Here is a 27,842-nt window from a genome sequence, read left to right on the forward strand (position 1 = left end):
AGTGGAGTATTGATTAAAACTACACTCACTCATTCACTCTACCAATGAAACACCCTTAAAAGCGTGTCTATTTCACATCAAAGTCTATTTCACATCAAAGTGAAATAGAAATACAAAGTAGTACATTCCTACATAGTATCTTTATTAATGGTGTATTGTCAATATTATCATTGGGGCGGTGGGGTAGCCTAGTGGTTAAAGCTTTTGCTCGTCACACCGAAGGCCGGGTTCGATTCTAATACTCAACACCATGTATATAGTGTAGGTATACGAAGCGGTGAGTATGCCACATACAGCCGGGCTGTCAAAACAAAGTGGAAAGTCTGTGTGAACAGTATGGCATGTGATACACAGAAAGCTACCTCCACGGTTTAATTCCACAGTAACAATGCCCGTTACAAATGAGACATGCCTCATATATCAGTGCCACTTAACACGAGCTGGCCCCACCGGAAAAAAACCTTCACCTTTTCGTGACCTCACGAACTGACTCTGGATCGGGAGAAGTCACTGGCCGTAACGGACGATGGCTTTACGCATGGGCCAAGAAGAATAAAAGCTTCTGTGTGCCATCACAGTAGCAATACTTAAATTCGTATTTCGGAATAATTGTTATACTTACATTGTAGTTGTGTGTTGATCTGGATAGATCTTTGGATATATATCAGTCGTGGCTTTTTACCTGTCGTTTTTATTGCTCCATATCACACCTGGTTTAAGAGCAATAAGCACTGATAACAAAGAATTACTACAAATGAAACTGCTGTGCGCGACGAAAGTATCATGTGACTGTAAGATGACTCCCTCCGTGATATTGATGGAATATTGCTAAAGGCGGCGTAAAACTAAACTCAATCACTCCATCGACACTTTTCACGACTTTCAGGAAAGAATAATTGCCTGTTTATATAAAAACTGTATGTGTCACAGCGCCCTCTGAATTACCGAATAACATGACTTTATTTGTTAGGGAAATACAATTGTATATATTTTTGAAAGACAAAAACAACAAAAAAAGTAAGGGGAATATTCACCTTTGGCGCATTTATGTCTCCATATAAATTATTGTTAAATTTCCGTTTTGAATAATATTTATCTCCGACCTGAGAAATGGCATTAACTGTGCAAATATCTTGACTTTCATTGTGTTCCTGGAACTGCATGCATTGTAAAGTGGTTGATGCGTCAGTAAAATATGTCTCACGCACGATTTTGGCAGAATAAGCGTTAAGTAATGGTGTATTATAAATGCCAATTATTTCTCATAACAGAAACATATGGAATACGTTGACAGAAATGGTCCTTATCGTGACTCCACACTATATTAACATGAAATATGTATTATCGATAAATTCTGACGAGTCAGTATGCGGCTAGAGCATCAAGAGTTATGTCCCTTGGTCAACACAACCTTCCAACCTCTCTCGTCTGGAGCTGCAATAACATTTATCGGGGCTATTTATATACAACACATATCCCAGTAACACTGCTGTTTTATCTGGTCATCAGTCTGCTCCCGGGGCCAAGGAATATACACTGAAATTGGAAAAGCGGACAGTTCTATGTTGATATCTCATTAATGGATTGTTATATCCATAACTTTTTACGAATATATTTTGGGTAAAATATTTCACGATAAGTTTGATATGGGAACAGGATGGTATACTTTAGAGTGGGTGAGTATAGTGTAAGCCGGTTTTGGCAACATTCCACTATAATCACGGGGACACGAGAGTCGGTCTCACACGTTGGACTAATGCAGGGAATTGGACCCGGAGCTACGGTTGTTTAAGCTCACCCTATAACATTAGATCACCTAACATTAGATCACCTAACCCTGGAATGCAGTTTTATCTTAAAAGACTATTACTTGAATGGAAATGGTTAATGAAACCGATTTTGTACCAGAGAATGGTTCATATTAAAAAGTTCATTATGAAGCGAGAGATCAGTCATTCTATACTAAATAATTATTTACGTTTAAACTGTTTTGTTTAGTACTTGTAACTGTCACCAGAGACCATATTATATGGTCTCTGCTGTCACGTTGTAGTTGGGAGTGTTGTTGTCTGTTTGGAATCACGTGACATATAACCATCGCATCACATCCTGAGAGGGCATGACCTCCCGACAGACAATGTCCTTGACCTCTGTTAGTAAATACCAACTAACTGTTATCAGCGTGAGTTCCACGTTCGCAGGTCCGCAATCACGGAATAACAAAGTCTGATGCTGAGAGTAATGCGTGATTTGATTTCTGATTTCGGTATAACGACTTAACTAAACACAGCATTTGTGTTTACATGATCGTGGCATATTTAGAGATTGAGTGGACCACACCTGTCGGAGATACGTTAGCATTGCATAAGCTGGTAGTCTTCGACGGGCGGACTGGCAACAATCAACCCAAAGCCTCTAGTACTTCAAATAATGACATAACTGGCAATTGTTTGAGGCCACAACAATTTCAGTATAACTTAGAAAAGCATGTGCCTGACGCATGCACAAGGCCAAACTGATTGGTAGATCCAATTGCGCACGGGACACAGTGAATCTACACGTATGGTAAGCATGTATGCGGTAAAATTACATTGTCATCCCTGCTGTTACACCAGGACCAACTCTGCCGACATTGATGACATTGCTTTCATTTTCAGAATGCCAATACACGTATTTTCACTTACATTTGACATTAATAGCTAGCACACGAATGCGTGTAGGCACGCTCACAGACGCTCATATGAAGGCTGTCCCTTCAACACTTGCTCCCATGTCTCATTTGTATTCATTGGTGTGACAGAGTGGTCTCTTCAGAGTGATTTAAATACAGCTCCCAACAGCTACATCAATCCAGAATGGCATCAAGGGTTATCAGAGTGTAAATGTAAACACGCAGGTAACAGGGGCTTTTTAACGCAAATAATCTTCAATGTTTATACTGTCAGTGACGGGGTCATGAGACTGTAACACAAACACACAAAAAAAAACACTTAAATGTATATGCTGTCACTGACACCGGAAAATGTATTTCTAACACAAACGCCTGTATTGTATTTCTAACACAAAAACTGGCTTCAGTGTATATACTATCACTGACGGGGTCTTAACACGGTAAAACAAAAAATGGCTTCAATGTATCTACTGTCATTGGCGGGGTTTTGGCTGTAACACACAAAAATGGATTCAATGTATATGCTGTCGCTGACGGGATCATAACACTGTCACGCAAAAATGGCTTCAATGTATATGCTGTCACTGACGGGATCATAACACTGTCACGCAAAAAATGGCTTCAATGTATATACTGTCACTGACGGGGTCTCGACACTGTAACACAAAAATGGCTTCAATCTATATATTGTCACTGTAGTGTTCTTAAATTTGAACACAAAAGTAATGCTGCTATTAATTAAGGTATGTGCAAGGACGGGGGTCTTAACACTGGAGATGATGTTACCCCACACAACTGATTCTGAGTTGCATGTCTTATTTACCAGGACCAGCAGTTCATGGTCTCGAACCCGGAATTCTAGCGTACGTGACACGTTAAGACCCGGTTTAAGTGATCTTCCGCAATCCATGCTTGTCCTAAGAGGCGGCTCACGGGATTTGGTTGTCATGATCGCTATGTGGCTGACAGTTAGCGTTGTATACCAGTTGTGCAGATCGATGCTCATGATATTGATCACGAGATTGTCAGGTCCAGACTCGATTATTTACAGACCGTTGGCATGTAGCTGGAATATTGAGCATGGCGTAAACTCACTCACTACGCCCAATGCCCTATCTGCGTCAAATCAGCGTTATTTGGTCTATCCAAATTGCTATAAATATTGAGCTTTGGTGACACATGATATACACTCATCGTGACATGAACCAAATACTGTCAACACTCACTCACGTTTACTGTTAAACGTGATCAAGTAGGGTGGTCATGGGCTGAGGAACAGCGAGTGAGGATCACTACCCAGTATCCACATGGAAGTATTGAGGAAGTCATGACATTACATGGTGACGTGCGGCATGCCTCTCTGTCTTCTCAAACTTGTTTCTCATATTAATCTTCGGTAATGTCGAATAAATAAACCCCAAAGCCGTATAAATGTATAATACCCACCTAATGCCAGTACTATTTTCCTCATTCTTAAAACTGGTTGTTAACGACACATTATATTTTATTATCATTTTTCATAGCTAAGTGGTTTAGGCGTTCGCTCTTTAAGCCAGTGCCGGGTCGGGTTCGATTTTACACTGTGGGTGAGTGAAACCCATTTCTGGATTCCCTGTATGTATTTTCTGGAATATTGCTAAAATCGGCGTAAAATCATTAATTATTCAGTGACATTATGCCTTAGAGCGTCATATCACTCTGGGCGTCAATCGTTAACATGGGCAACATTCAGCTCATTCGTGACTACTTTATTTATTCCCAATACAACATATGGCGACGTAGTTTATACGTGCAGTGAATTATATGCGGAATGTATGAGACAGTGAAGCTGTTTATCTGCACTTTCCCACTTCCGTGTCTGTTGCATATGTCACTGCCGCCTCGCTTTGATCAGGAACTCGTGTGGTGTGTTTATCACAAATTTCAACAACGCAAGGGGCAGTGGGTAGTCTAAGACTCTCGAGTACCCAAACACCCGGGTTTCTTGCCCATATGGGTATAATGTGTGACATCCTGCCATGATATTGCTGGAATATTGCTAAACGCGACGTTAATCTAAACTGGCTCGCTCATAGTTCAACAACGTCAAGGGGCGATGGGGTAGCCTAGTGGTCAAAGCGTTCGCTTGTCACGCCTAAAACCTGAGTTCGATTCTCCACAATGGTATAATATGTGACGCGGCGTAAACCCATACACATACTCAGTCTCACTCCAACCCGAAATCTCAGCACTGTTGCTACAACCTGCGCATCAAACGATACTGTAATATATTTTTGGAGTTTGGGTGTATTCCGTCTCTTTCATACACTAACTTCTGACAAAACCACAGCGCAAGACAGCATTGATTAGTCATTCAACATGTTATCGGTTAATAATTTCATCGATGTATATTTAACTCAACAAATTATTCTTCTCTTGCTGCATATCCATGTGCAAGTTACATAGCATATAAAAAGTTCACATGATGTAACTACCCCAGACACCAGAAATGTCTAATGGTAGCCATTGCCTGGTACTGTGAGTGACGTTACTACTAATTATGCCTGTAATCTTGTAGAACTTCATTAACTCAGCATCAAGTCAATGGCGACAAATAAAAAACAAATACGGTTGACCAGGGAGTAATGACTGTTTTATTGCATGCAGTTTATAATTATAACCCCTGGGTTTTGACTATTCTGAAAATATGAAACGGAACTTCATTTTTGCTAGAATAATACGACCACGTATCTTCGTAAATTTAAGCAAAAAATTGTTACACATTTTTAACTGCCAGGTTGTTTGGCAAAATTTGATTAAATCAATCAAAAGTGTTTTACAGTTGTTAAGTATGGGTAATAGCTATTCATGAAACGTTCGCAGCCCTAGGGACTTCTTAAGCCCATCCGAAAGTTTCAAGAATTCGTAAATAATACTTATGTATCCCATAATACTATATACTCTCTCTCTCTCTCTCTATCTCTCTCTCTCTCTCTCTGGCAATGTCTACGTTCCCAAAGCACCACACACGTTTAAGAAATCCCAACCACCAGTATAAACGTGTAACGGTTCGTATATTGTAATTTCAAATGAATAAATAACCGTGCACATGAAGCAGGGTGTCATTAATTAACAATTAACCAGTTGACGCGACACGCTGTTCTAACTGCCATCATGTGTCCCCACGGGTAGCGTCATTTGTCGGCTACCATCTGTCGCCTGGTGAGAGACAGTTTGCTGTATGTGTTTTGTGTCTACCTATGTTATTTGTTTCACTGCATGAGTTGGAAATTCAAAATGGAGCCAGTTACGAGACTGCTGTAATTATACCAAGGCTGTGTTAAAACCTGATTGAATTCAGTCTTTATAAATGTATTATAATAGCTTAATTATGTACTGACCAATGGTCAGATTCGAAAACATGTTACGCCCATGCACGCACCTGTCCTCAAATATGAACATGCTCAGGAAAACCCCCCGAGATATACACCATTTTATACACCACTATTCAATAACTGCGTTAGAGTGGGTGAGTGCGTATGTGCGTGTGTGCATGAGGTTGTACTATGCTTTTACCATATACATCACGGCGATGAACAGCAGAAATCAGCTTCACACAATGTACCCAGGTGGGCAATCAAACCCGGGCTTCAGGCCTGACGAGCGAACGCGGGATACCCCTAGCCTACCCCACCGTCCTCACACCTTTCAACTTTTTTACATAGATGCGTTGTATTTTATTGATGATGGTATAACATACTTCCATCAATATCTTCATGACTGCTGATATGATTTATTTTCCATTTTGAACAATACATCTACTTCATAGCCTACACATTTTCCATGTAATCGTTGATGACAGCTGCACATCAGCTTTGCAATGATTCACGAGTAACTATGTATTATGGGCATAAAAATTGGCTCAGTGCAGCTTACAGTACAATAATGTAAATGCTTCTTCACACATTGTACCTACGTGGGCAATCGAAACCTGGTACCTCAGCGTGACGAGCGAGCGCTTTAACCTTTAAGCTACCCTACCGCCGAGAACAAATGGGTATTTTAGTGAACAGTCTTGACCCCACCCACCCCAAGATATACAATGGTCGGCACCATAGCAGAGACCATATATCGGTATATGGTCTCTGACCATAGTGTGTGGGGTGTGTAAATAGGCGTCTCGTATGTCGAATTGAACAGAAACACATACGGGGGAAACTGTAGGCTTGTTAGGAAAATGTGGCATACTTTTATTTAACCTTTTTATGAAAAAAACATCATGTGTCGCGATGACTCAAGCATATCCCTTGCGTTGCAGATAAATAAGGGCGTCTCCATATCACAACTGGGGCAAAATCTCCCAGACTTTTAGATATCCAAAAATGTCACTCAGATTAGAATATGATGTTCTAATATACATATGAATAAAGTAACAAGAAGAAAGGTTGATAGACATTCACGAACAACTATTCATAAATACAGTAGTGCTGCTTCGCATTTCAAATCAAACCCAGACAACCGATATTTCGCGCCTGCGAAATGTAAATTTGTTCACTCTCGAAAATAGTTCCCGTTGCCATATCACCAGAAAGGTGCCAGGTACTTGATTACTACGCGACACTTGTGAAATACAAAGTAGAGATAATAATCCCAATATCGCCACTGTTAGCATCAATGTATATCAACAAAACGATTCCTACAATGAAATGACTTGCCAATGAGAACATGTGACTGTAAAAGAACAAAGTATGCAGACCTATTTCTAATCTCGGAGAAACATCCGGAAATTCCCTCACCTTCATTCCAAAGGTCAGCTGAGTTTGTCTCAGCTTCGTACTTAGGTCAATTTCGTGTGATTTTCATCGATTGTTTTCGACCTGATGAATTTTAAGAGCTGTAGGAACCGAAGATGAAGTGTTTGCAATAACTAGATTCAGATCCTTGAATGGACGCATCATGGGAGAAACGGCTTTAATGCCGTTAAACTAGCACCCTAGCCATGGCTTTGGTTTTGACAGTTGCAGGAGAGAAATTCTGTCAGACGACACAATCGTCGAAGATTCAGTTCGAGGTAAGTTATATTATCGGTATGCACTTTGTATCTTTCGTACATTGAATACGTATGTATAACTAAGCTACGGATTTTGTGATCATCATCACTTAATTTGAAAGTTATACTGCATGTGCGAGGCACGAAACTCATGACACGATCGCCACCCCTCGATTGGGAATATTTAGCAAATTGCCTAAACTAATTCAGAGGAAAATACCCGACGTGTTATCATGGTTTGTGTCACATATATGCGTGTTCTCGTTCGATTGATAAAGTGAATGGTATCTAGGAAGTAAGATGTATTTAGTAACTGAGCGTTGCATAGCTTGCGTCAGGAGAGTGACCTTCACCTCTCCTTTACGGAAGCTTCAGACAGTCGTCATACCTCGGCTTTGAGCCAGGAACTTGTGGTATGTCATGAATCCGAAGAAAAGATTTTGTGAAAAAGATCAGCCTATAAATTCAATGAATATGCGCAGCAGATAACCCATTACCACTATTTCTATTTATATGGGCTGGCTTAATAAAAAAATATAAAAAAAACACTGCTGTAGGTGTAGTCTGCACTGCTTATGACTGAAGTGCTTTGTCATTATTTGCAATAAGTCACATGACTAACTTATTTTTGGAAGCTTATATTGAAAACAATGTTCATCACCACTACCTGTGCTAGTTAATGATGCTTGCAATGGCATAGTATCAGCTCAAATGTGAAATATGCATTCAATTTGTACGAAAATGATGGCAGAAACAAACACACAACATTAATCAGAAATGGGTGTGGCAAATGTTGCTAAGCAGACAGAACTGATAAACAAACATCTCACTGCAATCCAATTTTGTCAGTTTAAATGCTTATATGATATTATTGTGAACACTTAACTCAGTACACATTTACTTTGAGTCAACTTATCATTCCACATTCTGTATTGGATTCATATGATTACGTCAGTGTTCATCCTAAGATCTAAGTTGGAATAGGTCAGACAGGAAAGGTGAAAAGAATCTTAGATTTAAATCATATACAAAAACCTTTGATTTCAGATTCAATTTGTTTTCAATGGAATTTGCTGTTCTCTCTTTAAAGTTGAAACTACCCACTGTTTGATCTGTATGAAGGGATTTACCTTCAGTCCTACATTTGAGGGTCCATGGGACTCATACTCAAAATTTTCAGGGGTCCCAGACACTTAAATATTATTGTTAATGTTATATTGTTGCAATTTAGTTACTGTTACTGTCTTGTATATCATGATCATCACATTGTTACTGCAATGAAATTGCAACTGATATCATAATTCGGCTAGCAGCAGACACAGTAATAAGTTATTGTTACTAGATCGAAATTTTTAAAATAAGTATTTGGACTTTTTCTGCATCCTTGTGGACATGCTAGTAGATAGTGTTGCAGCTGCCCCAAAGTGTCAGGGTCCTGAGCTGGGATTCCAATTACAAACCTGATCCAAAGTTGGATGCCTTGTCCACATGACCAAGCTGACAAAATAAGGATATCATCTGTGGGATAACTCCATGCCCATGCTGATGTCCCCCTCCCCCCATCAGCACAATGCAGAATGCACGTCTTGGGCCAGATAGTTGGGTGCTGAGGCTTATTTTTCAAATGGGCTCAAATTTCAAATGGGCTCAGTCCCACATTGGATGCCAGTGTAGCGGCCCCAATGTTTCAAAGTCCCATGCTGGGATTCGAACTGCAGACTTTCTCATCAGAAGTTGGACGCCTTGTCCACATGACCAAAGAGGTCAACCCTGTCAGAAAGCTGACAAGGTAAGGATGTCATCTGTGGGATGACTCCATGCCATGCTACACATCCATTGTTAATTTTCATGTGTGTAGGATGTAGAAATCGCTGTATATCGTGTTAATATTTAGTCTAATTTTGTAAAATACTGTTCATAACATTCAAACACTACATATATATTGGTTAGACATGTATACGTTTACTCCTGAAATTTTGCTTATTGGTTGCATACCGTCTTCTCTCAGAGTGTTTTGTGTCCTAAGGATAGATCAAAGTCAGTACAAACACATCTCTTACTGATAGCTTATTAGTGCTAATTCTTCCAATTGATTCCACTTAAAGTTACAGTTTTCTCTGTCAGCCCAAGTTACCTGCAGCAAACAATATGAGTGTCTTTAGTCAGTGTTTCTAACATCTTCACTGGCAATTTCAGTCTTGGGATATCATTATACTACAGTAATGTGTAATGCAGCGTTGCGATGCATTTTGTCATTAATGTGTTAAAGTGTGTACATCAAATGTACCACTATATGATGGCATACAAGATGAGCCTTGAGATTTAGTTGAAATGTAATTGAATGCAGGTACCACCTAAACATAACACCCCTTGACTTTCATGCAAGTTTGATATAATGAATTACCAGTGTGTAAAAGACAGTGTATGCATCACATGAACAAAAAGGCAGGATTGTTGCAGACCAGTTTTTGACACATGCTTGAGTTATATAGGTAGATAGATACATGTTTTTCCATGTTTAAAATAAATGTGTGCATATGTATAATTAATTTGTTTGTCCTCTTTTTCAGTTTCTCAGCTTGAGCTGCTCTGGGGAAGTTTCCAAGAGTTATGAAAAACAAGTAAAGATGGATTGGCTTTTGGCACAGCGGTATTAGAAACCTTTCTCACAATGTTTACCCAGCAAGGTGGTACCTTTAACTTGGTCTTGATGAAACTTGGCATGGCATACTTGATGATAAGGGAACAGGAGCCTAGTTGTTAGACAGGCTTCATGAAGTACCCTGAACACAGAATGTCCTTGGAGGCAGCAATGCCTTTATCGGACTCTGTATTGACCTGGTTAGGTCACCAGTTGGAACTCCGCAAAATTGATTCTGTCATTTACACCCGTTATGTCATCAGTCTGCTACAGCAGGATATGGCAGACATTGATAGCACTGACCGAGATGAATTTTGGGATATAAAGAAAGATTCCAAGAAGGCTAAAGAAAGAAAGGATGTTAAGAAAAAGCCTGTCAGTGAGGAGGAAAGACGGAAGAATGCTGCTGTTGAGTGTCTCTTGTCTGTGTCTGATGAGGTATGTTTTGATTCTGACAATAAAGTTTGGTACTTTCACTGTTAAAGAGCCAATATTTTTGATGACCAAACCCTTCTTTATCTGCTAAAAAGACTAAAATAAGTGAATAGCTATCAGGAATTAGGAAGGAGAACTTTGACAATGGGCCATTTTCAGGATTATTAGCCATTTCCTGAATTTGGAATGGGCCACTGCCTTTGTATCAATATCTTCCAAATTTTAATGGGCCGTTTTTCCCTGCCTTTCCCAATCCCTGAGCTATAATGAGAAACTTCTGTTCTGTCTTATCTTGTATGACATGTTGCCTGTATTTTAACCTTAAACAAGAAATTAGCAATGTAGCTAACGTTTACATTGTTGTTGTTTTTTTAAATATTCTAACAATGTCAGTTTCATGGACACCAGAAATAGATATCACACACTATGTCCGAAGTAAGAAATTTATCTAGGGCCATTTGGCATGGCAAGCAAACACTTTAACCACTTGGCTGTCCCAATGAAAATATAATAATTATTTGGAAATTATCTTCTTTTTGTTTGTTATTACCATGTTGAATTTAGCATGGACACAATTCAACTGTCCAACTGATATCTCCCAATCTTGATATATTCTTGTCTGATTTTCAAAATGGATGGTTGAATCTTATTTTATAATGTTATTTTAGTCAACCAGTTGTTTCTGTGAGTTTTTCTTTGTATCTGGTGTGTGGTTTTCCAAAGTGATCAGAGGTGAAATGTCCAATGCCATTATTCTTAATTTGTTTCCAGGATAATGATATCGAAAGTTTGGTTGAAGAGCTATTCATCAGACTGAAGGAGACAAAGAACAGTCAGGGTGAGTGTACCACTTGTAGGGCTGTAACAATGCATCAATTCAATCTATGGATGGATTACAGTTGTTTAGTCTCCGATAACAATTAATCTGTAGTTGAAAAAAAACAAAACTATTGATACTAATGATGGTTCTGTGATCATCGATAGTTTACATGGTTTAGTGATGGACTTCCATTGATACATGCACAATGCAAAAAGCAGGTTAATTCACTTTGATTTAGAGTTATCCACCCCTGTTACCCGGTTAATTATTTCCTTGACCTACATTTTGAGTTTCTGGTCAGTTATTAAAAGAGACTGAAACTACTTCAGCTTTATTTCATATAAACCATGCTTTCGTTTGGGAAATAACTTAATATGAGACAATTCAGGGAGAAAACCCTATTGCAAGAGTTGATCACTATAGAATATTGCCATTACAATAGTCGCCCCTAGTCCATAGCACTAATCATGTCTCTTAGTTAGCAGTCATCTCTTTGTTTGATTCTTAAAGTATATGTACAAGGGTAGGTCCATATTCTTTAACAGGGTAGATGCCATTGGTGTAACGGTATCAAAACTAGATTTTGTGAGAAAATATGTAGTTCAGAATTTCCGATTTATGACTGATTTGTAAGAGGCTTTGTCTTAGACTGTAACTGTACGATAATGTCTCCATTACTTGATTTGACATGTCTGATGTAGCATAGTGCTGGTTTTGCTGATATTCAGAGTATGGGTATGGGTGTCAAAATGATTCTAGGAAAAGCATTTAGACCTACTGTCGATCATTTCTTCCTGATTTTTTTATTTTATTTCAATATGGCTTGTTTGTCTTTTCAGGTTGTTTTTCTGCTCTTGCTATAAATACTAAAGACGAGTCAAAGTTTCAAGCCAAAGAGTTCCAAGACCCTGCTGAAAGGTAATAATCACATATTTATGTAATGTATGTTTGCTCAGTACACTGGTGTGTAGTTTTCCAAGTTGCTTCGCTAAAAGATCAAAGGTACCAAAAGTGCACATTTTGTATTGCATCACAATTTACTGACATTTCTATGCCATTCTAGTCTGCCCCGAGGCAACCTTGGTAACTGACATCAATGAATGTCAGTTGCAGGAATAAACCTGGCTGAGAAAAGATATGAGATGAAATCTTACATGGGACCAAAAACATGTTTCTCAAATCTCATGAGATTTAAATGTTTATGATTGTTCGTAAGAAAAGGAATAAACGACAAATAAGACATTGTCATGTGTATTGAAGCCACTTCAAGACAACAGATCATGAATTGCAGTAAATTAAAAGTTTGTAGATCTACTAGCATCACCTTTGGTGTCTGATTTCATCAAGGTCAACGGTTTCTACTGTTTCTTCATTTTCATTTGTAGTCATTAAAACTTTTGTATCGAGTGAGATGGTCTCATTAACAGACGCTTTTTGGAAGGCATCCAAACACGAACATTGTACAGCATCACACAGTGCATAAACAACACAATACTGTGAGGTTCAGAGTTTATCATACTCCTTGCAGTGCAGCTTGTTTTGTACAGCCCTGTGTAACTACGTTCGAAGTTCCATACAGGAAGTTATGTTTCAGAGGTTCAAATTAAAATAGTTAAAAAGCAGGAATATGTTTGACAGAACAGAATAATAACGAAACCCTTCTCAGTAAAATAGATTTAAACACTTCATTATTTCTAATCGTACATGTGACCATGATGCGATTTTATGTCGCTGCAGATAAATTTTAGTGCAATTTTATAGGAATTGATGCAAGATAATTGCGATATTGTGGCCCAAGTCAATCCCTGCAGTTGTCATTGTCATGTACGGTTTCCTTGTGGTGCGGTTAATTTCACTCAGATAATATGACTTGGGTAAACGTTACATTTAAGTTTTTTAACCATTGTTTTTGTAAGGCAAGAAATGTTTTAGCTTGACTCATATTAATCATGGCAATGTTCGTTAACTAAGGCTCATTATCAGTCCCACAAGGTGTCATCTGAGGTAAAAGGTCATGTACCAGTTAGTTTTATTCCTGATTTCAAAGTAGTAGAATGCATTGTCGAGCATACCCCCCAAAAAGACCAAAAGGGTGTTGGATAGTTTGACTCTGTTTCAGGTTTTTTGTACTTATCTTTGTCTACTCATGATATGATAATGAGAAGTTGATGCATTATTTAAATGCATGTTTGGACTCTCTTTACTTTTATACTTTCGTACACAATTGAAATTGATTCATCAAATAAAATGCATTCATAAGGAGAAATATACACAAGGACACAAGTTATTCTTTTGTTTTATCTGAGATATATGATAAACAAGTTTAATTCTGTTGAAGGTTAATACTTTAATTTTGGTTTGTACAAGATTAATAGACTTCAGTGTGTTTGGAGACTTGTACACTTTCAGACGTAAATAGCAATGATCATGATTATAAGATCATAAGATGTCCAATACTTAAAACAAACCGTGACAGCACAATATTCATTATTGCAAAACAGAATATAACTAACGGTTTTCTAAAGCTAATTTTGGTCAAGCCCATCTACCATTCTCAGTCAGTGAAGATAATCGTATGCATGTTAAGGCTAAAAATAAAACATACAACTTTATGAATTACAATGTCGTGTTTATTGTGAGAAGTGATGTTTTGATGTAGATTCTTATATATCATTAAAAAGCTATCGCTTTTAGCTTGATAACAAGGTAAGAATCTACATCAAAACATCACTTTAACACAATAAACAAAATGTTGTAATCTATAAAGTTGTGTCTTTTATTTTGGACCCGCCAACTTGTAGAATACCCATAAAACAAGTATCAAAGCTACCCATTAGTGTATAGTGTCTATTTCAGATGTATAGTTTTCTATGGTAAGTGATGATTTGATGAGCAATGAGATTCTTTTTTCACTAAGAGGGGAGACAGGGACAAGAGCTCTGGCGAAGCTTCATGTAGTCTTATCTGATACAAGCTGACCGCTTGATGAACTTTCACTCTCCCAGTGTGTTAACATGGTCTGAAATTCAACCACTTGAACAAAGGACCACTCAAGCATGCTTCGATGGATTGGAACTGCTGACTGTTCATATTTGACGGATTAGGCCTTAATCGACACAAGCAGTCACATGCAAGCAACCATAATAGTTCAGGTCAAAAAGTGTTCTTTATTACACAATACATGGAGACAGAGCGAACTGTATTATTCTTTTTGTAAGCTTCTTTTTGAGATATTCAAAATGTATGACATTTTGAAAGCAAAACAGCCAGCTTAAAATATATTTTGTTGATATTGACATGACATATTGAGCATGCATGTTTGGAGATCTTCAGGACTTGAAGTTATCCCAAGTACTAGTAAAACGACAACTCACAAGATATGAAGATAACATTCAGGCCACTGACTCTAAATCATGTTGAATGAGCCACATAGCTTTCAGACCTTTAAGAAGCACCTGAAGAACAGTCATTAACTTTGCATTTAACTTGTAAGTTTAAATGATGATACTGAGTGAATGAACTGTGAAATGACTGGAGTTGTGTCCCCTTGTACACATGTGAAGCATCTGTCGTGCTGTTTAAATTTCACATTCCCCTAGTTAATTATCCTTGATCTGTAAGTACCCAGTGTATATGACAGCTTGGAAAGAGCAAATGTTTGCAATTTAACCTTTGACTTGCCATGATATTATTGACACTTCTCATAAAGCACGGGAATATACATATGATGTTTCTCGCTATAAAAATTGACTACTGAACACAGTTTTAAGGCATTTATCTGTCTGTTACGGGTTACATGCTTAAATTCCTTAGCACTAAGCATCACTGATACAGGTTATCATCTTCCCAGCATATAATGCACAGGGATACATTCAACTCCCCATCTCTCAACACGTGATCAGTTCAGGGCATTACTCAAGAACTTTTCAATATATCACAAATTGGTAGATACGTTGGAGGTGTTGTCACCTTCTGATAACTTTGTTATTTTAGCAGTATGAATAATATAAGCTTTCAGATACTTTCTTTCTTTATTTTTTCCGGCGCCAACGGACATCTGATAGAGAAAATCAACATGATGGCCACGAGCATGATTGAATGAACAATTGCACATTGATAAATGTGTTATTACTTTGTACAGAACGTCTTCAAAAATATTTAAAAAGTAAATGCCACCAACCAATTACAAGGAGGTGTAATCAGAACCGCTACATTGTTTTTTATTTGGCCTGACTTTTAGGATTTTATTTCAGCTTTGTCACTAATGATAATTTGCCTCTGAGAAGAAATATGCCTGTTTTGGAAAAGCGGTATGCCAGTATTTTCGAGATGTATTGTGATGCATAGTCAGATAACATCTCTGCTGTCATGTCTTATCAGTCATGTTTCGTTTCTGCTACGTAACTCAAAGGTCATTCAGCATTTCTGTCCTGACGTTGCTGTTCAGACATTTTTCATAGTTGTACTTTTCTAGTTTTCAAGGAGAGCAACATTCAAATCAGAGATTCACTTATTTTAAGACAGGAAATAGAACCATTTGCCACAGGGCAAGTGACTTTAAGAAAGTAACTTATCCTGACTAATTTTCCACTTTCTCATGAACTTTATCGTGATGTATTTATGAAAATATATATATCAACATGGTGTTTGATGTTAATATTTACAGTGGACTATATAATGAGAGGTGATATATAGCAAATGAAGATAACTCTCCTTACTATCATTGCGATATTTAATAGATTCATTTTGAGCAGATATGATTTGAAATTCAAGTGTAATTGCAGTTTGAAACTGTAAGCAGAATCTAGTAGCCCATGGCCAAATAAGGTACCATTATTTGATTGTCCGAAATGAAAACTGACTTGTTCCAGGGATTTTTTGAACCCCTGAGTAAGGTCTCATTTCTAAAGAATAGCTCATGAACCCAATAGATATTTCTTCCCTTCTTGTCTGAGTGGTCCGACTTTGTGGGTTTTTTTTATCAGTTAAAGTTGATCTTCTTTAGTGATGTTTACTGCTTAATCAAAGAATATCACTTTCTTCAAGTGACATAATTGTTGTGATATTTTAAGTTTAATTGGATTATCAAATGAATTTTCACAAAGGCACACCAAAATTATCTGTCTAGTGTTCTGATTAATTGAACCAATCAATGATAAGTCACTGTAACCAAATGATTCAAACAATCCAGACTTGACTGAAGAGATGTTAACCTACTTGCGCCAGGTGTAACCTACCATAAAAGCCTAGTTACACAAGACAAATTTGAGATGCACTGCTTTTATTGCAGTGTGTAATGAAAGAAATATGCTTGTGAATTATTTAGATGTTTTCTTCACAAGTTACCCACTAACTTGCACCTGGTGAAAATTGCACCAGTACAAGTAACAAAGCACTAAAACAAGACATGCATTCGATCACATTTTGTCAAAATCGAGCAGAATCGAACTGCATTGTACTGTTTTAGTGTTTGACAGTCTTCATGATAGAATATATCTTAAAGGTTTTCACGGCCTGAAACCATGTGTACTTCTTAGAAAATTTATTTCATTTACTCTTAAGTCATATTTATATTTATTGAAGACTTCAGGAAGGTTATGTCCATGATATATTGGTCATTACTTTAAAGTAGCAAGTTGTATCATTTACGTTGGATGTGAAGTTTTCAATAGGTACCAATTTGAGCAGTTTCTAAGTAAAACCAAAAAGAAAACAACAAAAGTTATACTTATCTGCAATAAGAACCTGTATAGGAAACTTCTGACCTAGTATTCAGTGTGCTTTGGTTTGTATCTTTCTCTAAGCATGTTTATTATAATATGTTAAAATACTGTTCTAGACTCTTTTTTACCGTGTATACCCGTGTATAATGCGACTCCCCCTCTACACCCCTTCAAAATCGAGGATAAATCATAAACCCTGTGTATAATGCGACGACAGATGAAGCACATCACCGACGCCAATATAAAAGTGTTTTGTCATGCATTGTTGTTTTTATACGAAACTGTGGAGCGTATTACTCCAAAACGACCTAGAATGAAGCACACATCCAATAAATACGTGTTTGTCTTGCGTTGTTGTTTTTTCTACGAAGCTTTGTCGAGTGCATAACTCCAAAACAAGTCGCTATTTCACGTGTGTTGTAGGGACCATCTTCAGCAAACATAAAGTATATTCGTTACTGGTTATATGTTTGTCTATTGTCTGAAGCCGTGTATTTCATTATAGGTATGTAACCATATAGTTTCCTGAAGGAACAACGTGATTGCAGTGATGATTTAAGTTAAATACATAAAAATATGGAAGTAATATACTAAATACATAAAAGAAATATGAGACGATCCCACTCATGAAACACAGGAAGTGTTTGCTAACTGTGTGCGGAGTTTATATTTCTAACTTGGAGAGCCAACCAGCGAATCCTATGCGATGTGTCGAGTTTCTGAACCCCAGTTCTTAGTATACAGCACAATCAGTAACCTATTTTAGTGGTAATGTATAAGGAGTGAATTGCCATACCTTTGTGTCCGTGGTAAACAGGATTTCGCGGGAAAATGGCTACCATAATCAAGCGAGGTTAAACTGACGATCGTCTAAAAGACCTCGACTCGTCTTTAAAGAAAAATTTAGTTGGAAATGTCTGGAAAGAGCGCCCCGGGCTTGACCCCGGCTTGATGTTTCAGTGTTTTTTTTACAATTTGTCATTCTCATGTCTGTTTACCGTGTCAGCTGGCATGTAATTTGTATATCTGGATCGGTGGTCATTTCAACTTTATCTGCAGAGAATATACGTAAAAAACAAGGCAACAAGATAAAAATTGTCTTTATTTCGGATATTAACAGTTACTTTGGACTAAGTGCGAAATTTTCTTGTGAAGTGCCTGGATGGCTATCAAGTGTAGGTTGAGATCATCAGTGGAAACTGAAAGTGAAACAGCTGGAAAAACGTAAGATCTTATACCCCGTGTATAATGCGACCCCCCTTCCTGACCCCCTCATTCCAGGTATTCCCTCATTCAAAACTTGCATTATACGCAGGTAGATACGGTAAACCATTGCATAGAATGTTAACAATGTTAAAGAAAGGTGATCAATTACATACCATTTACATGATTTTACATTAAATCAACAATAAGTAAGTGACATGAAGTAATTGTTAAAATACTTCCTTTGTTTTGTAGGTACTATGCAGCATTTCCAGCTCTTCCTGGTGATGGCACTCCACCACAACTATCCCCATCATCTGATGACAATATTTGGCGGAAAAACAGGAAAAGTGGATCTCTTGCTGGGGAAACATCTGAGAGTAAGGAAGGATCTCCTCGGAATGTATCTCCTGAACATGCAGAGGCTTTCACACAAGAAGTCAAATCTGTAGAGAAATCTCTGGTGGATTCGAAGTCGTCGAGAAATTCACCATCAGCACCTGAAAGAAGAAGGCGATCAGGAAGAGGAGATTCGAGTCAAAAGATATCTCCTGGTGCAGGAGGAAGAAAGAGAAACATGAAGGGGAAGAAGGAGATTGAGGCACAGGGCAAGGCAGTTCGTTTTCTAAGCTGGCCACCACCAGGGCACATGAAGAAAGAAAAGGGAAAAGTAGACACTGAGAAACATGTCAATCCTGAAGAAACAGAAGAAGAGAAATACTGCAGTATGGTTGAGCAGATGTTGAAAGAAATGCTATTATCAGACAAGAAACATGTTCAGGCTCCAACAGACCTGCCAATGTGGGCCTATTTTCCAGCAGAAGGGTTCACAGAAGGATGCTTCACAGAATGGTTTAGAGAAGACAGTCAGAGTCCAGAGTTCACAGAAAATGATGATTGGTACACACAGCCCCTGGAGCACATATTCTACACACCAGTGTCCCAGACAAAGCGGTTGTACAAAAGGCACAGCTATCCACCAATGCTGAATTTTGGTGAGCAGTTTGAATGGAACAGTATTCTGTCTTTGAAAAAAACCACCACAGACTATATTTTATTGGAAGATGTTTTTGATCCGAACAAGGGGGTTCCAAAAGAAGATGGTTTGGAGATTTTGTTGAATCGTCCACAGGAGGCCGCACCTGATGTGGTTGAGCAGCCAAATGAGGATTTGGAATTTAGTGGAGAGCAAGAGAAGGATGTCAATAATGAAGAAGTAGAGGGTTTGTCTGAAGAAAAATGTAAAGAAGCAAAAGAAGTGGTTAAAGATCTTGAAAAACGAATTGTTGGAGAAACTGATGAAGCCATAAAGGAAACTGATGAAACCCCAGCTTGGTATAACGAAGACCTAGCCCCTACTTCCCCAAATGTTTTATTTCCCTTTGATGAATTTGCTAACTTTGCCACCAATGTAGATGGGAAGTCCAAGGTTGACTTTAACACCAGTGCCTTGCCACTTACATTACCAAGTCTTTTCCCCGGTACAGACCCAGACTGCCTTGTTCCAGCCAGTGATACCAGTAGTACTGTCTCTAGTGTGGAAAAAGGTTATTTCAGTGACGTTACAGAGACATCCTTCGTCTTCGACATGAGCCGACACAGCAGTCCATTCCCTGACATGTTGCTCTTGATGAACTATGGAGAAGATGATGACACAGGCCAGATGACCACAAGTACTGCTAGCAGCTTGAAAGGGAGTAGGTTGGAGAGTCTGTTTGAATCTTCTAGACAAGATCTTCAGGAGAGCATGGAGAAAAGCGAGGTTCAGCAACTTGACTATTCAGAGGTAAAACCAGAATTCGATTTTTGTGCAGATGATCTGTTTCTATATGGAGCCGAAGAGGACGATTGTATATTCTATGGCACCAGAAATATGTTCCCAAATGGCGCCACATCCAATGGAAATCCTCTAGGATCATCATCAAACACAGAGGAGAAACAAGATTCTGAAACAGAAACAGAAGAAAAATCAACATCAGTGTCTTCGAGTCAGCTTGAACCTCAGTCAAAATTTACTGATTCTACCTCTGAAGACGAGAGAGATGAAAGTGCCTGTTTTCCTTCTGATCTCTTTAACTCTTTCAGTTCTGTAGGAGAAAGTTCTGGTGGATCAGTTCTGTTAGCAGAACAAGGCTTGGTTGAGCACAATTATGTCCTAGATCTGCTTGATTCTGGAGAGGTTAGTCTGCAAAATGAATGTTCCTCTTCATATTTTGTTCATCTCTCCCCTCTATCAGGATCTGGTGGTTCTTGCTGGCAAAGCAAGATATTGCTACATGACTATGGAGATACCTTTTCATTTGGGAGCCTAGGACACTCTTCTGAACTCACATGGGACGCAGTATTAAGTCAGAAGAAACATATTTGGTCATCAGCAATGAGTCGAAGTCCTGTAAATTTGTCAGTAAGGTCTCCAACTTTGAAAGGCGAGTTGTGGCAACTTTGGGATGTCAACAGTCAAAAGAAAATGACCGATATGTGTGCAAGAAACACTGACACAAATACTTGCATCTGGAACAGTATCTTGAGTCTTTCTGTCTATGCTCCTGACAAGGTTGAAGAGGAAGAAGAATGGAACAACGATGAAGTCTTCCTTTCAGAAATCATCAATGAAGAAGATGCAGTGTTAGGGCTTCAGTTCCTTGAGGAAATCAATGGTATAGGAAAGGGTCCACGGTACGAAAGGAGCGTTTCGGAGAGTGACTTACAAAGCATGGCAGACACCTGTTTCCTGGACATGACAAAACCAAATCTGGACATAAGTTATGAATTGATTCCATCTGAAAATTCTGCTTTCCAAGGTGTCGTTCCAAAGCAATTGCATCACGTCAGAAGTGCTCCAAATCTTCGCTTCAAGTCATTGGTTTCAATGGTTCGGGAAGATGACCTCCATCCACCTGGTCTAGCTAGTATTGAATCTCCTGTTGAACATTTGTATTTCTCTGCTAAAACTCACTTTCGTCCTATCCAAACCCCTGTTGCAACCCCAGATGAAGATGTCGAGTTCCAGCCTAAGGATCTCTTTGGTGGAATGTCAAATAACAGTGGAACTCCATATCAGCAGTTTCTAAGTCCAGGAGAAGAAGAAGAAAGCAAATTTCGGCCCAAATTTAAAATACAAAAAGATTTGGACAAATATATTCAAACTGGGGGAAGTCTGGATGAATCAGATATTGACTACGAGAGATTTAGACAGCAACAGTGTGAACAAGTCAAAGACAGTCAAACTGAATTCATTGAAGAAATTGTTGTTGGTTCTGTCTTAGAAGAAAATCTGGAACCAGACATCGCAGATCAAAGTTCAAACTACCTAGCAGTTGCTGAGCCAGAAAGTGACAGTGTCAGTAACCTTTCACTTTCCAAAAGTGTAGGTCCATCTGTGGAGAAAGAATCTATATTGCAGTTATGTACAAGTCTAAGAGATTTGTGCAGTGAAAAGAAAGCAGACAAGAGCAGGAAAATAACAAAACAAAGTCTAGGAGTGGACTCAAAAGTCCCAGATGATTCTAAATGGGATGGTCAGAAGATTAAAGAAATGCATTTGTCAGATGTGCAACACTATCATGACATATGGAGTGCAGGATACGAAATGGACTTGCATCCTTTCAGTGTTGATAATGAGACTTTGTACTTGCCATGTGCTGTTGATGAGACACTCTGCAGTTCAGAGGTCACCACAAACGATGAAGAAAAGTCAAAAGAGGAGTCTGACAAAACCGATGAACTCTACTTATATTACATGGAAAATTATCCGGAATATGATTCCTACGTATTGAGTACATCTGATGTTTGCTCTGGCCCACAGGTAAGAATGCGTTTTTGGTGTTCTTCGAAAAAAATACAATCTGGTATGCGCATATATATGTATGTTGATGTCTATAAATTGTACTGAGATTGATTTGAACATTCCATTATTATAAACTGATGAAATTTTATATGGTACAGGTAAAATATGCAGAGAAAAATGTGAAGTTATATGTGTTTCATCATGTAAACTAGAAGTGTTTCGTCATCCTGGTCACTGGCAGAAATAGTATTACACTTAAAAGTTGACATCTATGATGTGACCCAAACGCACAACATTGTGCTTTTAGAACAATAAATGACATTTGATTGTCATCTTCTCATCAATTCTTCTTGTGGTGGCCAGTATGTTGTTTGTAATTAACAGAGTTACGAAGTGTCTGGTCTGATGCCAATCCCACACCAGGCTGTATACTCGTCAGATCTTGAGAAGCAGTGGCTTGAGAAAAAGGCCCTCAGTGGAAGGAATGCCAAAAGGAAATCACAGAAACTGAAGCTGAGGAGAGGTATGTTTAGAGACAGAGTGAGCGTGTGTGGTTCTAAACAGCTTTAGCAGTAAATGAGTAATATATTGCATGGCAACATGGTCTTATCCTGAAAGGATGTATGCAGGTCCTGACCGATTGGGTTGATACCCTATGTCCTGGAATAATCAGAGTAGTGGTCACTGTAGTCTGGAACTTGGCCTGATGATGGATTGCTGGTATCCACATTTCCTGTCTCGGTGTTGTGATGTAGTTATGGCATTTCTGTTCTTATTCCATCTGAAATGATGTTTCGGTGGCAGTGGAAATCCGCATCCATTTATTTAGATGTTTTCCAATGGACCATCTCAATAGCCTCATAACATGCGGTCTTAAGTCATGCATGATGTGCCCTGCATTAGCTGTTTATTCTTTTTAACAAGCATCATAAGTCAAACTATTAAGCAGGGAGGTAGCTTTGTGCTTAAATTGTTCACTCGTACCCAGGTTCAATTACCCACATGTGTACAGTGTGTGAAACCCATATCTGGTGTCCCCTGCCTTGGTATTGCAGAAATACTGCTAAAAGCAACATAAAGCCATAAACACTCAAACTACTGAGCTTTCCAATTCAATAGCACATTCCTGTGCTCTATGCAGTCTATGCACTGATGCATAGCACATGCATGTATGTTCAGTTCACTAATTACTGTGTTTAGATCTCTGTCTACATTACCACCAAAGGTGACTATGCTTGGCATAATGGGATTGGATGGTCAGACTCCCTGACTTGGTTGACATATCATCAGTACCTAGTTGCGCAGATCATTGCTGCTGCTCTTGGTCACTGGATTTTCTGGTCCCAACTCAGTTATTTACAGACGAAATAGCTGGAATATTGCTGAGTGTAGCATGAAACTAGACTCACTATTTGTGTGCACATGTAATGCCAGTATATATTTCTGTTTCCAATATACATTGTTTCTTTTTTATGGCATTCTTATTTTTTGGTGTATAGAATAACTTGTCTCAGATGTAATACATAACAGTTTTCTTAGTAGTGTTAAAACAGTAATCAACATTTCAACTTTCTCTTTTAGATTCAATCAAGCGCAAACCCTGCAGTTTTTTCCTCGAGGGTAATTGTCGACGATCTGACTGCAAGTTTTCCCATGACTTATCCAGCATCACTTGCAGATTTTGGGAAGAAGGCCTTTGTTTCAAAGGTTCACTCTGTCCATTTTACCATGGTTATCCAAGGTATGGTTTGTCAGTTTTGGTAGAAAGGTTTATCTCAGTGATCTGAACATGAAAAATAAGAGGAGAGACTGAAATTAAGTCTGTACTTGATTTGATGTACTTACCAAGTTAAGAGCACATAGATCATTAAAACCAGATGTAGACACTAGTTTCTTCGTAAGTTGTAGATTTTAAGAAGAGAATCAGGGGTTCAAAAATGCCAACGCCCAATGCCTGGATCAGGTCAGTTCAGGCAATCAAATAATGGTATCTTACTTTTAGATAATTTCAACTTATTGTTTCAAAGTGCATATAAACTTGGATTTCATTTCATACCTGGATTTCATTCATTTCATTTCGTATCTGCTCAAAATGTAGCTATTACATTTCACAATGATATTAAAATAGAGATATCTTTCTTTACTATTTATCACTTATCGATAAATAGTCCAATAAACATTAACATCAAATACTATGTTATGTTCTTTCATAACTATATCATGATTATGTCATAAAAATGAGTGCAAGTTAATAATTAGTAAGGACAAGTTACTCTCTTAAACTTTAAGTTAAAGTCACTTGCCCTGTGGCAGGTGGCTTTTAAAACAATTTTGAACTCCTGGGAATACATTACACCCCACCTACAATTTTTGCCATGAAACAAATCTGACCAGCTGGTGACTATGGCTAACATTGACTTACCTCCCTTTGGTTGTACATTGGACCATGATAATGGGAAAAAGTAATGACAGTAATCTTTATGTTAGTTGTGCAAAAGAAAACAATCACCTTTGTTAATGTGTTGCAGCTTTAGAATTGAGAATGGCTATTTCTTTCATATTGTAGTTATCCTCCGCTATGCATGTGTCCATCTGTATGTCCGTGCAGCCGTCCACATTTGTCTTTTCCAGAGCATAACTTCAAAACTATTCAGCAATTCTTCACCAAACTTAACACATAGATAGATCTGGTGGTGTACTACCGCTGTTTGGAATACTGAAAAAAAAACCCCACCATTCTTAGCCTCTCCATTTGGTGGATGTGCTCCAAGGAGAACTTTAAAATTGTTCACTATTTCTAAACCAAACTTGGCACATAGATGGATCTGGTGGTGTACTGGTGCCTCTTTGGTAGGTTTGGAATTCTGAATAAAATATTTTTTGTGTTTCCATGGCAGCAAGTTTGACTTTGACTGAATTTGGTGAGGAAAACTGTGAAACCTTTCAATATTTCTTCCTTAAACTTGGCTCATAGATTGGTCTGGTGGTGTACTTGTGCCTTTTGTCTTTTGTTTTTGGGGGTTTTTTTAAATTCTGAATAATGTATCTTTTGCATTTCCATGGCAACAGTTTTGACTTTGACTGAATTTGGAGGATGTGCTCTTTTCCTAAGGAGAACTTTAAAAGTGTTCACTATTTCTAAACTAAGCTTGGCACATAGATAGATCTGGTGGTGTACTGATGCCATTTTGGTAATTTTGACTTTTTGAATGAAATATTATTCTGCATTTCCATGGTAACAAGTTTAACTTTGACTGAATTTGGTAGTAGTGCTCTTATCTGGAGAACTGTAAAACCTGTCAGTATTTCTTCACCAAACCTGGCACATAGATTGGTCTGGTGGTGTACTTGTGCCTTTTGCTACTTTTGGAGTTCTGAATAAAATATTTTCAGTACTCTCCTTCCACATTGCCAGAACATTTGACATCATCATTACTAGTAGACATATTCATAAAAAGTATTTTGCCATTGCGGGGAATATTGATGAGTGTGTCTTGCAACTTCAAATGGCACCAAAAAATGGCAAATTGTATTTGGTCCATTGAATGTGTTGTAATAAGGAATAAAAATCGAAATCTTGTTGCAAATGACTTTATTTTGTTCTTACAGTGACACTGAGATGAGCTTGACTACTGATGGGAAAAGTGGAGATAGATATGAATTCAAGAAGGACGAGTTTCCAGAACTTGACAACTTTGGTAAAAGTGTGGTAAGCAATTAAAACTTTGATTTGTCCATAAAATGTTTATATTTCCATCGGTGAATGTTTAATAAAATCTTTTTCTACTCTTTTGAATATCTTGATTCTGGTAATATATCATGAATGGTAAAGGTAACTTGACCTGCCCTGCACTAAAATTAAAAAGGATCCGGAGCTCATTGAAACTATGTCCCATCAGATCACTGACCCTTTTCAGTGCGGGACAGATCAAGGCCAAGGTTGTCAATGGCAAACGGTCACGACACAATCCTGTTTGTGATGAATAAATGTACATAAACTCATAATGACAGTTAGGTGTAAATCTGTCCGAAAGAATGGCAATTACCTTGCTGACAGGCGCCATCAATGCAACACGTATTGGTGCATGTGTTTTATGTATACTGTGAAATAAACAAGAAAACAGGTGAGTCACCATTACAAATTCTGGGGTGGGATCTTGGCTGGGAATCAAGAAATCACAATTTTTCAAGTTCCCATGGACCATATCTCCCAAAGCTCTGCCTCAGTTTTTGTGCTGTAAGTCTCATTTTCAGTCATGAGAATTTTCCATGAATCCATGGTGTTTTGGGTTTGCTTTTGACCATTTCTGTGATCGATGTAAATTTGCAATAAAAATTTGAAGGGGTGTGATGTCAAAAGGGAAGCTCTGTTCATGAAACACGGAAGTGTTTGCTAACTGTGTGCAGAGTTTATATTTTGGAGAGCGAACCAGCGAAACCTATGCGATGTGTTGAAATTCTGAACCCCAGTTCTTAGTATACGGCACAATCAGTAACCTGTTCTAGTGGTAATGTATAAGGAGTGAATAGCCGTACCTTTCCATCTGTGTTAAAACGGCATTTCGCAGGAACATGGCTACAATTATCAAGCGATGTGGAAATGACAATCGTCTAAAAGACATTGACTCGTCTGTAAAGAACAAATTTCGTTGGGCGTAGCTGGATAGATCAGTAAAAATAACTTAAGCAGCCCCCTTGACCCCAGGCTTGATTTTTCATTGTCTTTTACAATTCATTCTCATGTCTGCATTTTGTAGGCGAATCTTTCCGCTTGAAATATGTGCAGACTTTTAGCAGGATAGATGCAGTGATCATTGTTGAAATCGCCCCGAAAGGAACTTAGTGAGGTGACCTTGTTACATACATTGATGGCAGTTTTTAGCATTACAAGCCCCTGTTGGCACATTTGAATGTCCACAGATTAAGAATAAAATAACTTACCCAACCAATAAATATTTCTGTGCTAAGATTGTTTGCAGTCTTACACACATTCGCAGAGGTTTCTCCTAATTACCGTGTGTAACCATGCATTGTCACACATTAATGTTTACAGTTTAGTAAGTATAAGTGGTATTTATTTCAGCATAAAGAACTACACAGCCAAAAGATAAATAGGAAACGACAAGCTCACAAAGAATTCCTGAAGAAAACTTTATCCAGTCGGAGAAAGAATAGACCTTCAAAGAAACTGCAGGCCAGGACAGTTCAAGCTAGCAGCTGTTGAAAACACACGAAAGTTTTTTCTTTTCCGTTTAATTTTAATGATGTTACACAGATAATTGAGGTGCCTTGAAAAGAAAACCTTTCCAAATCATATTGAATTTATATCCATGTTTAATTATTGCAACATAGCCTTTACCTACACTTTTAATCCATTGTTCATCTTTCTCAGGATTGCTCTATCTTTCAAGCAAGTTATTTAACAGCTGTTGAGCAGTTGATTTTTGGGGGTCTGTGTTTTCAGCATGCATAGAGCCTTTTCCTTTTTTTTTAGAAATTGTCTTCAGAGCAATGTTCAGGAAATAGTTACTGT

General features: G+C 38.2%; 2 protein-coding genes across 2 annotated transcripts in view; both read left to right on the top strand.

Moving 5' to 3' along the window:
- The window catches only part of LOC137265987 (protein phosphatase 1 regulatory subunit 3B-like), a 93,834-nt gene that overhangs the window by 22,314 nt on the left and 43,678 nt on the right, over positions 1-27,842 (top strand). The gene's annotated exons all lie outside the window — the stretch shown is intronic.
- Positions 7,444-27,625, top strand: LOC137265978 (uncharacterized). Its single transcript, XM_067801466.1, has 9 exons — positions 7,444-7,721; positions 10,271-10,779; positions 11,548-11,614; positions 12,436-12,514; positions 18,778-22,327; positions 22,694-22,832; positions 23,891-24,050; positions 25,919-26,018; positions 27,393-27,625. Exons 2-9 carry the CDS (start codon positions 10,474-10,476, stop codon positions 27,531-27,533), a joined length of 4,542 nt encoding a protein of 1,513 aa, XP_067657567.1. The 5' UTR covers positions 7,444-7,721; positions 10,271-10,473; the 3' UTR covers positions 27,534-27,625.

This window comes from Haliotis asinina, chromosome 15 (genome assembly GCF_037392515.1).
Source record: "Haliotis asinina isolate JCU_RB_2024 chromosome 15, JCU_Hal_asi_v2, whole genome shotgun sequence".
NCBI classification, from domain to species: Eukaryota; Metazoa; Mollusca; class Gastropoda; order Lepetellida; family Haliotidae; genus Haliotis; species Haliotis asinina.